Source organism: Macaca fascicularis, chromosome 10, assembly GCF_037993035.2.
Source record: "Macaca fascicularis isolate 582-1 chromosome 10, T2T-MFA8v1.1".
NCBI lineage: Eukaryota > Metazoa > Chordata > Mammalia > Primates > Cercopithecidae > Macaca > Macaca fascicularis.
Window position 1 is genome coordinate 11636772 of NC_088384.1, and position 15955 is coordinate 11652726.

Here is a 15955-nt window from a genome sequence, read left to right on the forward strand (position 1 = left end):
GGCTAGAATGACTCAGCCTGGGGGGTGGCTCAGGACAGCCCCAGGAGCAGGGGCAGGTGGTCGGCCAGGACGCAGCCCTGGGCTCGTTTGTTCTCTGCCCTGCTCCCCACCTCCCCCAGCTTGGATTGGAAGCTTGTCCCCAAACAGGCTGCTTTGTACGCTCTAAGATCAGCCAAGGTGAGGCAGCGTCCCTGGGGTTGAGAAGATGGAAGGACTGACAGTTGCTGGGCTGGGACTCACTTCAAGGTCTCAGCCTGTCAGGGAGGGGCATAAGTCCCAGGGGGCCAGAAAGTGGCCATAAAGAGGACAACCTAGGTCTCTGGAGAAACTACCTGTACCCAGCTTCCCTATATTACCTGCCTCAATGTCACTGGGCAGGGGGAACCCTCTTCCCCAGCCTTGGCACAGAATGGAGCAGCTGGCAGTTGTGTACTTGTCTGTCTCTAGAACTGGTCCAAGAGCCTCCCAGGGCCTGGCTGGCGACATACAGACTTTGAATGTTTCTGGAAGTTTTAGAGGGAAGAGATGGCCCCAGAGGACAATTCCCAAGGACAACTGTCATGGATGGACACCACCTTGAGCTGAGACCTGGGTGGAATCTCCCCCAGCCTCTTCTGACTTCTGCCACCTTATGCTTTCCCAGAGCCTCAGGGAAAATATCCCTTCCTTGGCAAGGTGCTGAGGATTGGATTAACGAAAGGCAATGGCACGAGGGCACCAATCCCGTCACTCAGCGTTAGTCCTTTTTCAGAGAAATCCCTTTACTGCACGCATCACTCACCTTTCTCAAAGCGATTTCCCATAGCCTTACACTACGTTCTCAGAACAATGTGTGGAAATAAGCAAGAAGGCAGGAATTATCCCCATGTTAGAGATGCAGAAACAGAGGCCAAGCAAAGCCAAATGATGTACCCCACATCACCCAGGGAGCTAGGAAAGAGATGGCCAGGGCAAAAACAACGATTCCCAGGCTCCTGGCTCCCAGCCGCGTGGGCTCCCTCCACCTGCCAGTGGCCTGGGCTTTCAGAGACCTCCACCCAACAGAACTGGCTTTGCTACCACGAACCTTCAAGAAGTCATGAGGTTTACTGAGGCCCCACCTTCTACTTTTGAACTTTCTGGGAAACACCCATCCTCAGAGGTTCAGGGACCCAAAGCATTCGATTTCAGAGGAGCCAACTCTCTCCTCCCTCTTCTCCAAAGAGGGAAACACGGCCCAAGGCCACGATTACATCACGGTTAACCATCAGCAGCCCCCGCCTCTTGTTCCAATGAAAGCTTTAGTTCTCCAGAACTAAAAGAGCTTGGGGAGTTTCTCCAGGCTGCCCTCGGGCTCTCTGGGCTGGGCCCGTGCAGTAGTCTGGCCCTTCAGGATGACCGTGTGTGGGGAACATCCTCGGGGGACCCCTGCTTTAGGAACAAGAGAGCCTCTGCACCTTCCTGCTTTATCCCTCTCTGCCCATGCCAGATCCCAGCATAGATCCTGGGCTGAGAATTCCAACGCCACAGCCTCCTGAAGGCAGCTCGGAGGCCGGCAGAAGACTGCCGTTACCAACTGCGGCCCACCACCACCATTATCAAGGCCAACAGATGAATGTAGTGAGCGAGTGGGAGGGCTGTGGGCAGCCACTCCTGTCTCGTTCAAAGGTGGAAGCAGGAAACACACCTGCACAGGGTCTTTGGCCCTCCCAATTCGCCTACCTCTAATCTCCTGGGTGGGGCACTCTAACTTCTTGGGAGAAAATTTGGCTACCCTTCCCTCCCTTGCTCTGCAAAAAAAGAAGACAGCAGTTACCCTCTAACATAATGAACATTTATATGATACTTTCCAGTATCCTCAGCTTTCACACATGGTTTCTCCCTTGTCTTTCTTTTTTTGTTTGTTTTGTTATTTATTTATTTATTTTGAGTTAGAGTTTCACTCTGGCACCCAGGCTGGAGTGCAGTGGTGCAATCTCTGCTCATTGCAACCTCCACCTCCTATGCTCAAGCGATCCTCCCACCTACCCACCTCAGCCTCCAGAGTAGTTGGGACTACAGGTACACACCACCACATCTGGCTAATTTTTGTACTTTTTGTAAAGACGGGGATTTGCCATGTTGCCCAGGCTGGTCTCAAATGTGTCAGCTCAAGCAATCCGCCCTCCTCTGCTTCCCAAAGTGCTGTGGACAAGAGCCACCATGCCCTACCCTCCTTTGTTTTTCAAAACCATCCAGGAAGCTCGGTATTATCTTCCCCATTTTATCAGCCAGGAGCCTTAGAGAGGGAGGTGATTTGCTCAAGGGAACACAGTGAGTAAGTGGTCAGATGCGGGCAGAAATCAAGACCTTTCAACTTCAGATCTTGTCTTCTGTTTTTGACATGAAGCTGGTCCACTGCTAATGCCAGCTCCTTCAATCATTGATCAAGCATAAGAGAGAGAGAGACTCAGAACCCAACAGCCAATTCGTCCAGGGCTTGCCAGGAATACCTGGACAGGCCGGGGCAAGATCCCAGAAGGGCTATGAAGTGCTTATTCTCTGGAGCTGCAGTTGTGCCATTATCCACCAGCCTTAATGCAGCAAGGACTCTGAAACAAAGCTCATGTGGCATGGCCACTTGCAGAAGGGTAGAACGGTTAGGAGTGTGTGGGGCCTGTGGGTCCCTGGGCTGCCTGAGAGGCCTCTTCTTGCTCTGTGAGTTTAAACCAGGCTTCTAAAAGGCAGCTCAGGAGCTTCTAGATAAAGTCAATTGTCCCCCTTAGATGGAAGGGGAGGAGGATAATGGGGGAAAAGAGGGAGGTAGGAAGGTTATTAGGAGCAAGTTAAGAATTGGGACCAGCTCTCAAACAGGGTGGTAAGGTGACTAATGAATGTATTGCTTGACTCTCAGAATTCAAAAACAAGTAACATTTAAAAAAATTACATATTTTTGGCCGGGCGCGGTGGCTCAAGCCTGTAATCCCAGCACTTTGGGAGGCCGAGATGGGCGGATCACGAGGTCAGGAGATCGAGACCATCCTGGCTAACACGGTGAAACCCCGTCTCTACTAAAAAATACAAAAAACTAGCCGGGCGTGGTGGCGGGCGCCTGTAGTCCCAGCTACTCAGGAGGCTGAGGCAGGAGAATGGCGTAAACTCGGGCGGCGGAGCTTGCAGTGAGCTGAGATCCGGCCACTGCACTCCAGCTTGGGCGAAAGAGCGAGACTCCGTCTCAAAAAAAAAAAAAAAAAAAAAATTACATATTTTTTAAACTTGGGTTTTTGGGGGCATCTGCTTCATTGCAGTATCTCAATGTCCAGCAAAGTGCCTGGTATGGAGAAGGCACTTGGTACTGTTGGCCAGTGTAGCTGAACGAGGGAAATGTCATTTGAGGTTAATGGGGAAAGACGGTGGGCTCCACTCAGGGGCCAGGCCCACCATGTGCAAAGCTGAATCTTTTGGGGAGTTGAGCTGATGACTCCAAGACTTTGCCATGCCCAGGGGCATCTGTGTCCCAGCTGTTCACCATACCCTCCTCCCATAGCTGCCTAGACCTCAAACCAAGGCTGCTAACCTCAGCCAGCCATGCCTCCTGCTCTGGAGCCTTTCCCTAAATCCCCTGATGCACCTCCCTCCCTGTGCCCCATATCCCCAGTTGACAGCATTCTTCTCTCTGCTACCAGCCGGCTTGTTACGATGTAGATTAAAGGAGCTCCCCGGGGAATGTGCAATTCCACAGGGACATCTCCAGACACCTGCTTCCCCAGAGGGACAGGAGACCAACAGAAGACAGTTTTCAATTCTATAAACAGATAATTGATCACCTGTGACAGCTGGGGCACTGCTGGGGTACCGGAAGGGAAACTGAGAGTAAGCCAGTCTCTCTCTTCCAAAGTTCCCAATCCAGGAGGGCAAAATGCTCTCTCCCAAAGCAAACCTTGTGGACCTTCTGGACTGAAAATTAAATTGACAAAATACCAAGGCAGAGGTGGCCTCTTAGCGAGGCCTTGAAGGAAAAGGGACAAACCCAATGACAGGCAGAGGTGGGTTAGGGACCAGCCTGGCTGGTTACCCTCTTTCCTCAACCATCCAGGCAGGCCTTTTCCACTAACTACAACAGGAATAAAAATAGAAGCAGCTCCTAGTTAGTCATGGTTACCTACTCCAGCAGCCTCCCTCTCCTAGGTTGTGTTTACAATCTGCATGGGGTCACTGGGGTCACTGATAATCCCAACCAAGGACCCGGGGATTCTGTGTAACCTCCTTGTCCTGGTCTGAAGATAAGTCATTTCACCCTTTTGGAGCTCAGAGGGAGCCTCTGTGTAATGAAGACAAGACCCTGCCTTACGCAGCTACTGAGGTGCCAAGGAGACTGGGCAGTTTGTGATGAACCAAGATGAGCTGGTTAGCTGGGTCAACGGTGCATTTGGGTGTGAGCCAGGAATGCAGGGGTCAAGGGTCAATCTTTGAGAAGTAGGTGTGGTAAACTTGTGTCTGTTCCCAAAGCACGAGGCAACGTTCTCTAAATCCGCTCAGCAGCCTCAAAATTGGATGCCACGGGTCACAAGGGAGCCTGGGCGCAAGATGGGCGGACAGCTTGGTGTATCTCAGCTTCCTGCTGCGTTCAGACATGCCTATAGACAGGTCCTCAGCATCAAAGGGCCTTCCCTAACCCAGTTTAGGGGCTGGGCTAGTGCCCCTCCCGCCATGCCCTCTGTCCAGCACTCCTCAGACTGTATTAGATGATGGATCAGCAGAAGATTAGGCTATTTAAGAGCAGAGGTGTGTTTTAGGTATCTGCTTTCCACTCAAGTATGCTTAGCACATGCAGTAAACCTCTAAATATTTGTCCAGTGGCCAAACAGATGCACAATCCTTCCAAGTTGCCAGCCCATCCAGAGTGCAGTTGTTTGCTCCCCTTACTCTGGCTTTGCAAATAAGAACCAAGAGTTTCCCAGCCTACACATGGTCTTGCTGTAAGTCCACTGCCGGGCAGTTACAATGACCTGAGTGGCCCCAGCATCAGCAACTTCCCCTGGTCTTCTTTGCTACCGTAGCATAGGCCAGGAGATCATTTTTGGGTCCCTAAAGGCGCCCTTTCTGCCTGTAATTTAAGTAGACAAAGTCCATCATTCAGAGGCACCCAGGTAAGCAGATCACTCAAAAGGAAAAAGAAAAAAAAAAAAAAACAGCAGAAAAAATCCCCACCCCACAAGTAAACAGCCGAATGGCAGTTTGGGAAGGGCTTTCTGACACCTGCAGAGGCCCAGGATACAGGTTGCTCAGCCGGACCTCCTCAAAGGCCCTCCTACCAGTCCACAAGGCCCCTGCTGGGCTGTTTCCTCACTGGTCCCCATCCTCAGCCCCTCCCCCCTCACCCCCCATTCATGTTCCCCTAATTAGGCTCCTTTCTCCATATTCCTGAGTACCAGGTATAGAATCATCCGCTGGCCTGTGACTGTAGGCTGGCAGCCACGGGCAACTCCTGAACCTTAGTTTCCTGTCTGTGATTCAGAAACCAAAACACCTCACGGGGTTATTCTGAGGATTAAATGAAATAAAATACAAAACTCTGGCATAGCACACAGTTGGATGTGTGCGTGTCCTGCTGCCTCCCCTTGGCATGCCTCCCCTTGGCAGTTCCCCCGTGTCCCTGCACGTAAACCACCTCAGTCTGCCCCACCTGGCCTCACAGCAGCCAGACTCTCACCGGAAACAAAGGAAACTCCATCCCTCGGGGCGAAAGGGGAGGAGGAAGGATCTAAGTTAATGGCCAGGGAAGGCTGACTGCCAGCTGGACAAGCTGGCGTGGGGGTGGGGGACAGGCAGTGGTCAGAAGGTGCAGCCCCTAGAGCAGAAGCTGGGTTTTTCTAGAACCAGCCACGTGACCTCTGGGCAAGTCTCTTTCCTTCTCTGTGCCTTGGTTTCCTCACCTATGAAACAGGGTCAACCTCTCTGTCCCAACTTCTTCACAGGGTCTTTGGGAAGAAGGGGCTGTGCAGACAGGCGGGACAGTGATTAAGGGTGGGGGCCTGGAGGTCCTGATACTTGGGTAGGCACAGACAGTGTCCAACACTGTTGCTTCCTTAGGGGTGGTCGCCTGCCTTGGGCCCAGTTTTAGGGTCCCCACACCAGGCCCCACACAGTACTCACCTCCCTCCATGACAGCTCTTTTTCCCTGCCAATCAAACCTCCTTGCTTTTTCGAAGCAAAAGCTCTCTTACCGAGAGACTGCCCATTCCATTTCACCCTCTCCCTTTCCAATTCTGCAACTCCCCTCTCTCAGGAAGCCTTCCCAGATTAGGCACATCCAGCCTTAAAAACTCTTTCCTTTCCAGCAGAGCCCTAGCATTTGTTAAGCCCTTGGAGGGTAAAGCCACACTGTATATCTTCCTCACGGCGAGTTAGTGCCTGGCACACAGTCGGCCTTCAGGAAATTACTGGTTAAACCTGTACTTATTGGATGGGTTCACAATTGTTCAAAGTTTCTGTTGTTAAATATTTAAAGAGTTAAAAATACCTCACTCTGCAGGAGAGAGTCCTGTCATCCCACATGGGACTAGATGCCTCAGTGGCCAGGGGCCCTGTCTCCCCCTTCTTGTAACAGGGGTACAGCACCTGCACTCCAGGTTGTGACCAGGCTAGCTTCATTCAAACCCCTTGCTTAATCGGACTGCACCATTATTTCAGACACTGGGGCAGAGTAGCACAATCGTTAAGAGCAAAGGCTTTGGAGTTTGGGTCCTGGCTCAGTCACTTGCTAGCTATGGGACCTCCGGCGAGAAACTTCTGAATCCTGATGTCTTTTTCTCCAAAAATAAGTAAAACACCTATTCACCCGGTTGTTGTGAAAAGCTAATGAGAAAATGTAGGTGAGTCATTAGCACAGTGGATGGCACATATTAAATGCTAAATAAATAGAGGCTTTGTTAGCATGACATCATGAGACTTGACCCCTAACCCCAGCTGCAGCCTGTATTGCCGCCTACATCCTTTTTCCCTCTTCTGTGTCCAATCTTGCCTTTTCTTTTGCAGAACACAATGTACAAAGAAAACTCAGTCACACAGGGAGGAATTATAGAGAGGGAGGGTAGAAACGTGCACAGTGGAAAGTTAACCCTTCCTTCTGGTAGCCAATGTAGCCAACTACCTAGATCACCCCTTCCAGGAAGATGAGCCTGAACACTGGTCTTTCTAGCTCTATTTTCCCTCCTTAGGCCTCTTCAGCCTGGAGGGGAACCAGGACTCCAACCTCACTCATTGAGTGGAATTCGAGTGGTAAACCCAAGCCACTCCCGTTGTATATTCTGAACTGGGCATCAAAAGCTGCTGCTGTTTCTGAACAAATCTCAGTGTAGGGGAGCCAGAGTTGGCAAATAAAAGTACAAAACGTTCCCATTCTATTTGAATTTCAGGTACACAACAAAGAACTTTTCAGTATCAGTATGTCTGACGTCATGTTTAGGATAAACTGATACTAAAAAGTTATGTGGTGTTTACTGAAAGTTCAGATGTAGTGGGGCATCCTATATTTGATCAGGAAGCTGCCCAGGACTCCTACCCAAAGGCATAAAGATGAAAGTCTTCAGCCTGCTCCACAGCGGACTGGCCTCACCAGCCACCCTGGAAACAGACCCTCCTTTCAACTCCCAATCAGGACAGATATGCTAAGTAGGAGTCCTTTCCTCAGCTGCGAGTCAGGTGACCTGCTGTGCCAAGGCGCCCAGCACAGGGCCAGGCACACAGTAGGTGCTCAATATTACCCCCGCCCCCCAAAGTCATTCATTCCAGGCAGCTGGGGCCTAGCACCCGGTCCAGGAGAGGCTGTGACTGTGAGGGCGCCAGGCCGGCTTTGACTACGGGAGGAGAGGGGTGGTCCAAAGAGCAGCATGGCAGAGGTGGGACCGGGAAGGTCACTGCCACCCACTCCCTGAAGTTGCTTTGACGATCACATGAGAAAGTGGCTCGGGATATGTTCTGTAAATCCCTGGGCAGCACCTAGGTTATTATCAAGACATTTGAGTGCTGCATTTTAACCACAGGGCCTCGGTCCCCAATCTTCCCTGGGGAGGAAGACTGGACAGGGAAGTTTCAGAAACACAGAGCAGAGCCAGCATCTCTGGACGCTGGAATACCGACGGTTGACATCTGTCCAGCGCCTTGTAATTTCCCAAACACGTTCCCAGCCATTCGCTCTAGAGGACTCACTGCAGCCCTATGAAGTAGGGGCGGGTTGGGGCCCAATTTCCAGAGGGTGTTCAGGGCAGCCTGCCCCGGGCGCTGTCTGGGAAGTGGGGCCTGGTCCAGGGGACTGGGGCCAAGGTCCCAGCGGTGAGAGGGCGAAGGCGGGGGCCTACCTTCTGGGCCTGTTGGATCATCTGCCTGACCACCTGCTTGAGGTGCGGCGCCTTCTCGTCCTTAGGGGGGTGGGTGAAGAGGGTGACCCGGCTCACGCCGCGGTAGAAACCAGTATCCGTCCAGCCCAGGTCCAGCGGAGGCACCTCGGTGTCGGAACGGTCGGGCCAGTAGGCCAGGGACTCGCCGGACTCAGCAGGCGCCGGCGCGGGGGCCTTGGCCTTGGCCTTGCCCTTGCCCCGGGCGTTGGCGGCGGGGGCGGCGTCCTCATAGGGGCTCCAGGAGGCGCGCAGGGCCTGGCGCTCCGGGCTGGAGAGGAAGTCCCGCAGCTGCTGCTCCTTGAGCCGCTCGCGGTAGGCCTGCTCGCCGCCGCCCAGCAGCGCCTCCAGCGCGGCCCGCCGCCGCTCGCAGTAGTAGAAGGCGGCCTGCGCCTCGGTCACCTTCTCGTTCACGTGCGCCTCGTCCAGGCAGTTCAGCTGGGACTCGGCCATGGCGCCCCGGCCCCGGCTCTGGCCCTGGCCCCGCCGCGGTCCGAGGTCCCACAGCCGCACCTGGAGCCGCCGAGGGGCGGGGCGCCTCACCTGGCCGCGAGCTCTGCCCCGGCCCGTCCCGCCCCGCCCCGCCGTCGGGGAGCGGCCAATCCGCGCGGGCGTGGCCGTCGGGCGGGGAGGGGCCGCCGCCTCAGCCGGGCTCGCCGGGACCTCGGGGCGGCCTGGCGGACGCGGTCGGGCCCGGGCCTGCAGGGCCCACCAGCCGGGGCTGGAGTCCCTGAGGGGACGCCCCCTGGGGGCGGGGCCGTCGCAGACCCACGTGCGGGCTCCGGCCCCGACTCCTCTGCGGGGTAAAGGTTCGCTGTCTGGCCCTCGCTGCCATCCGCCCCCGCCGGCCGCGTCGCGGGTACGCGTTCATTTTCCGCGCACGTGGAGTGCACAGCACGTGTTCTGGCCCAGTCGCCCCTGGGGCGGGCGAGCTGACCCCTCCCCCGTCGAGGGTCGGGTGTTGGTCCAGGGGCCTGCTGCAGGACGGGATTGTGACGGCTGAGGAGCGGGCAATGGGGGTGCAAAAGCGAAATGCTAATGACAGCTCGAGCTCCCCACCCTTGCAAAGTCCCAGTTCTGAGATCAGAGGTCTCCTGGACTGGCAGTCCAACACCTTCACTATAAAAATTTCTTTTAAAAAATAGCCATCCAAACAGAAATGATGTAAAGAGCAGCAGCGGAATTCCCCCACCCCCACTTTAATTTGAAGTAGGGTGTGTGGTGTCTGTGTGTGTGTTTGGGCAAGATAGGCTGCCAGAGATGTGATTACTATATTAGTGATTCAAAATATATGTTTGAGCTCAAGGAAGGAAACCGCACGTGCGTGCACACCACACACACACACACACAGCAGCAGCAGCAGCAGCGGTGGCAGCAGCTCTGCTGTTTCCCATCGGATTAAATACAATCGTCTTAGTCATTAACATATTATGTTGTTCATGCACTGCTGTACAATTTGATTCTCCACATTCAAAATATTTTCAGATCATAACAACTAAAGGTTCACATTTCTCTCATTTTATAGCGCAGCATCTCAGAGCTGGAAGGAGCTTTTAAAGCTCATCCAACCCCCTCATTTTACAGATGAGGAAATTGAGGCCTAGAAACGTGTGCGTTGCCCAGGTCTCCTGTGAAAGAGGCAGAGCGTGGGGGCTGCTGGGCTTTCTATGTCTTGGAGGTCTTTCCCTGACATCACGGCCGCCTTTACCATTTCTCCTTTTCTTGTGAAACGACAGGTTATTGGGGACCTGGTTTTCACCCCCAGGGGATTTGAAAAGGTCACTTACCATTTCTAGGCCTTCCTTTCATGGTCTGGAAAAATGAAAGTTAGATTTTCAAATGTCTGCACATTATTATTATTATTTTACAATAATCAGTTCTGGCATCCTATGTCAGCCCAAAGATTGGGGGTGGTGAGCAGCAAGGTGTCTGTCACCTCACTTGTCCTTTATCCCTCTTGGGAACTGGAAAGCTTCACTCCTGGTAATGCTTCACTCAAGTACATATAGATAGATTATGTCCTTAGATGGGAGAACATTTAGTTTATTACCTAACGACTTGAGGCCCTGCAAGATGCCAGACTCAATAGTTTGGAGACACACAGGAGCTCAGGCAGTAGGAGAGACTGGCAAACACAGAAGAGGATAGGAGCAATGAGAGTGGTTTTTGGTTTTTTGTTTGTTTGTTTGTTTTGTTTTGTTTTACTTTGTTTTGTTTGAGACAGAGTCTCACTCTGTCAACCAGGCTATAGTGCAGGGGCACAATCTTGGCTCACTGCAACCTCTGCCCCCTGGGTTCAAGCAATTCTTCTGTCTCAGCCTCCGAGTTACTGGGATTACAGGCACCTGCCACTGTGCCCGGCTAATTTTTGTATTTTTAGTAGAGACAGGGTTTCACCATTTTGGCCAGGCTGGTCTTGAACTCTTGACCTTGTGATCCACTCGCCTTGGCCTCCCAGAGTGCTGGGATTACAGGCATGAGCCACCGCGCCTGGCCCCAGAGTGTTTTCATAAACAGTCAGAAATGCTTTGGGAGCAAATGGGTTCAACAAACATTTACTCAATGCCTACTATGTGCCTGGTACACAGTTTGTGCCAGTGTACATTTCTTAAAGAATTGGAGCCAAGAGAAAGGTATGTGGAGGGAGCTTATGGGAATATGAAGGAAGAAACAATCTGCCCAGTGGGAAGTGGGTAAGAAGGGCTTTGCCCAGCAAGAAGGGATTTCAAGTGGAGCCTAAAAGGAGGAGAGGAATTCAAGGTGGAGAAAGGGAATGAAGACATTACAGATGGAGGGACTTGAGACTGGGTTTAGTCAGAGCATTATGCTGGCATCAGGCTTATGTGGGCTCAGTCACTTCAAGATGCCTTTCAGAGCCTTAGTCTCCTCATCTGCGAAATGGGATAATAATGCTGAACTCTCCTGACCTCCCAGATTGGTGTAGGGATTAAACGAGAACACTTGTTTGACTTAATTAGTATTCGTGTCTCCCTGGTAGAAAGTGGTTTACAACAGTGCTTCTAAAATTTTACTGTGCAGCCAGGGGGCTTGTTAAAATGTAGATTCTGATTCAGTAGGTCTGGGATGAGGCCTGAGACGCTGCATTTCTAGCAAGCCCCCAGGTAATGCTAGGAGTGCTGGTCCACTGACCGAACTTTGCGTGGCAAGGATATCAGAGACGGTAAATAACAGCGTGAACTTCCATATCACAGAGTCCTGGGAATGAGTCCATCTTTCCTAAAATTAGCTGTGTGTCACCAGGAAAGTTATTTTTATTTTCTGGGCCTTTGCCTTATCATCAGTGAAATATGTGCAATAAGTCCCACCTCAGCTGGGTGCAGTGATGGGCCAGTAGTCCTGGCTACATGGGAGGCTAAGGCAAGAGGATCCCTCAAGCCCAGGAGTTTGAGTTCAGCCTGGGCAACATAGTGAGACCCTGTCTCTTAAAAATGAAATCCAACCTCACTAGGTTGTTTGAGAAGGGAAACAAGTTAATGGATATAGACCACTTAGCAGAATGTCTGGCACAGGTAGCAGCCAGTAAAGGGCAGCTAGTGTTAAAGTATGGGAAGATGGGACTGGAAAGAGGGAGATATTGGGCCAAATTGTGGATAATTCGAGTTTAGGTCTATCCAGTGGTTAAAGGGCATCAGCGAAGGTTGTTGAGACTGATATGGTCATTTAAAAAAATAGCAATTACTATGTGCTAATTATTTTATGGACACTTTAGATGAACCCTGTAATCCTATTAGAAAAATTGTTAGCTGGCCGGGTGCGGTGGCTCACCCCTGTAATCCCAGCACTTTGGGAGGCTGAGGCGGACAGATCACGAGGTCAGGAGATCGAGACCATCCTGGCTAACAAGGTGAAACCCTGTCTCTACTAAAAATACAAAAAATTAGCCGGGTGTGGTGGCGGACGCCTGTAGTCCCAGTTACTAGGGAGGCTGAGGCAGGAGAATGGTGTGAACCCATGAGGCGGAGCTTGCAGTGAGCCGAGATCACGCCACTGCACTCCAGCCTGGGGACAGAGCAAGACTCCGTCTCAAAAAAAAAAAAAAAAAATTGTTAGCTAAGCTGAGTGACTCACACCTGTAATCCCACTGCTTATGAAGGCCAAGGTAGGAGGATCGCCTGAGCCCAGGAGTTTGAGGCTACAGTGAGTTATGATTGCACCATTGCACTGCAGTCTGGGCAACAGAAAAAAAGGAGAAAAAATGTTATCCTCATTTCACCAGTGAGAAACCTGAAGCACAGAGAGGTTCAGTAGCTACTCTAGGTCACCCAGCTAGTACGTAGAATAGGTAGAATTCAAACCTAGACCATCTGATTCCAGAGCCCGCCTACCTACCCATTCTGCCACACCGCTTCAGTCAAGAATGTTAGAAAGAGACATTAGAAATAAAAAGGATCTCTCTTGTTTAATAATTAATCCAACCGATATTTGCTGAATGCGTAGCTCTGTGTTAAGGGTTAGAAACCATTCGTTTATTTACCAAATCCTCATGGAGTCTTACCAAGCGCAAGGCCCATTTCCAAGTGCAGGTTCTGAGCAAAACCGAGTCCTTGCCCACCCGGAGATCACATCGAAGCAGAATGATTAAGGCATGGTTTTTGCTCTTAAAGAGCACAAATATTTTGTGATGTGATTTGCAGTTGGACAGAAGGTTAGAAGCAGAACAGAATATTTTAGTAACAACTCACATTGGAAAAAGTCTTTCCTAGATCTAACTAATATGAAAAAGTCTTTCCTGGATCTAACTAACATGATATTCACCTTTATGCACCGATGACTGATTTATTCAACCAACAGTTGGAGGCAGTTAATAGGTAAGCAGTACTAGACAACACGCTTGCCTCTGACAATAACACAGATAGATAACACGCTTGCCTCTGACAATAACACAGAGAGGAATCAGACATGACAGCTGACTGCCCTGGTGACTCTCTTAGTTTAGCTGGGAGTCAAATTCTCACAGCAGTCTTCACAAGGCAGGTTGATAAGTGATACCATGTCATTCACAGAGAGGCTGCAGGCTGTGGAGGCCTTTTAATGTAAAATTATCTAATTTGACCCATCCCCTTTTCCCCAAATCTGTTGAAGTATTCTGTGAAACGGATTATTGTGAGGCATTACAGATGAATAAGCCGAGGCTTCAGGAGGGGAGACATCCAGTTTGAGATGATCCGCTGGCAACTGGAGATACTGGGATGTGTTTCCTCACAGCCTGATCCCCAGGCCTTCCACCCTCCGGCCCAGCGAAATACTCTGTGCAATGTGATTGAGTTTTGTTTTTTTTTTTTTGAGACAGAGTTTCACTTTTGTGGCCCAGTTTGGAGTGCAATGGCGTGATCTCGGCTCACTGCAACCTCTGCCTTAATTCTCTGGCTGCAATTCTCCTGCTGTAGCCTCCCGAGTAGCTGGGACTATAGGCACGCGCCACCATGCCTGGCTAATTTTTGTATTTTTAGTAGAGATGGGGTTTCACTATGTTGGCCGTTTCACTATGTTGGCCAGGCTAGTCTCGAACTCTTGACCTCAGGTGATCCGCCTGCCTCGGGCTCCCAAAGTGCCAGATTACAGGCCTGACCCACTGTTTCCGGCCGTGATTGAGATTTTTTAAAAAAATCTCTTTTTAAAGAGTGGAAACTAATTTCTTTCAGGCACAGGCCCTATAGATTAAGCTAAGTAACTTCTTTTCCAGGGACACTTCATGAGGCCGTGACACCCTAGGAAAGCCCCTGGTCCTCTCCTGATCTCTCTGGTCCTGAGTCTGGAGTTTCTGTGAACTAGGTGGGGCCCGATCGTAGTTACAGTTTCAACTTCAGAGGCCACCTTGCCCAAGGTGACTGACTGCAGGCTTCCTGAGAAATCGTGCCTCCTCCAGCAATTCCCCGTAACCCCGCCTGGCTCCCTCCTCCTTCCCCTGGCAGACACCCTCCCCCACAACCACCCAACTCCTACCTGGCTACATGGCGGGAGGGATTCACCTTCCTCTCGCCCGCCCGCCCGCCACGCACTGCGGGCTGTGTGTTCACAAGATGAAGACATGACACCTTATAGTTAACATTCATTGTAGCTGTGTTCATCCCTGCACACTTCCTAGGCCCTCCTGTGTAATTTGAGTCCCAAAATAGCCCACCTCATGATATATTCTTAGATAAGTTTTCCAGGGGTGACTTTTTTCCTCTGTAGCAATCTGCGTCATGAGCGTCTCTACAAAACTTGGGGGGCTCTCTCACGCCTCTGTAAAATTCTTGGTTGGCCAGAGAGGGTGAGAGAGAGAATAACGGGAAGGGGTTCCTGCAGGCCCACTGGGAGGAAAGGCAGAGATCCTATGACTAAACGACTTGAGCAACCTTCCCGTCTGATCCACTCGACTGCTCCATGATACACATACACCGAGGTCCCTCACCTGTGTCAGAACTTACCTACGGCTTTCAACTGTTCATTCAATGACTGTTTATGGAGCACTAATTATGTACTAGGCAAGTTCCTGCCCCCACTGACCTTCCAGACTCAGGGGCTTTGCTGCTTCTCCAGCCTTGGAGGTACAGGGGGCTCCCCGTCCCCTGAAGGCGCTGCCACTGCGCTGTTTTCTTGGATTTGGTGATTCCGGTTTTTTGTTTTGCTTTGTTTTGTTTTTTCCTCCCTGTCCCTCCTTCTCAGTATCCTTCGTCCATCCCTGAAACGTGGGTGTCCCTTGGGGCTCTGCCCTGACTTTCCCGCCTTTCACATCTTACCCATCCATAGGCAACCTTGCTTCCCTGTGCTTGGATGACTCTAGCTCAACTCCAGAACCCTCTCCTCAATCCGTGCCAGTTCATCAGGCTGCCTACTGGTCATCTCCACTCACACATCCCCCGGGCACCTCCGACACAACATGTCCCAAATGGCACCCGTCAGCCCCATCTCCTACGCCCCCCAGGCACGGCCCTCCTCCTGGGTTTACCATGTCCAGAATGACCCAGCCCTCCACTAGCCAGCCTCCATCTCACCAGCATGGGAAACAGGGGCTCATTTTGACTCTTTCCCTTCCCTCAGGTCACCAGGCCAGAAGGGGCTTTCTCTGGGCCAGGGTGTGATGTGATGTGGGGTAACGTGGTGTGGTTCTGTCACTGCCCCCTCCCTACTTCCTTGCTGCCACTCCCCACTCCTCCCCTCCCGGACATCCTTGCCAGAGCCTTGCAAGAGCTTCCTAACTGGGCTCCCTAACCGGATTCTCCCCTTAGATCTCTTCTAAGAGGCAAACACCATTATGTCATTTCCCTGCACAAACCCTTCCAAGGGTCCCTATCCCTGCAGGCTACAGCCCAAGCGCCTTGAGGTCACTTAGGATTTACACCTGCTTTTCTTCCCCTCCCCAAGCTCCTGCTGCTGCCACGTGTTTCTCCCCAGCCTACCGGAGACTCTTCTGTTGCCCAGGCTGGAGTGCAATGGCGCCATCTCGGCTCACCATAACCTCCGCCTCCTGGGTTCAAGCGATTCTCCTGCCTCAGCCTCCTGAGTAGCTGAGATTACAGGCATGCACCACCATGCCTGGCTAATTTTATATTTTTAGTAGAGACGGGGTTTCTCTATGTTGGTCAGGCTGGTCTCAA

The 15955-nt window shown here is 51.7% G+C and overlaps 1 protein-coding gene across 1 annotated transcript in view; it reads right to left on the minus strand.

The window, feature by feature from the left end:
• The window catches only part of FAM83F (family with sequence similarity 83 member F), a 35826-nt gene extending 26957 nt beyond the window's left edge, over nucleotides 1-8869 (minus strand). Inside the window, exon 1 of the mRNA XM_005567205.4 lies at nucleotides 8319-8869. Within this exon, the coding sequence (XP_005567262.3) occupies nucleotides 8319-8807 (489 nt within the window). The 5' untranslated portion in view covers nucleotides 8808-8869. The remainder of the gene's footprint in view (nucleotides 1-8318) is intronic.
• Between the last annotated feature and the right edge of the window lie 7086 nt (nucleotides 8870-15955).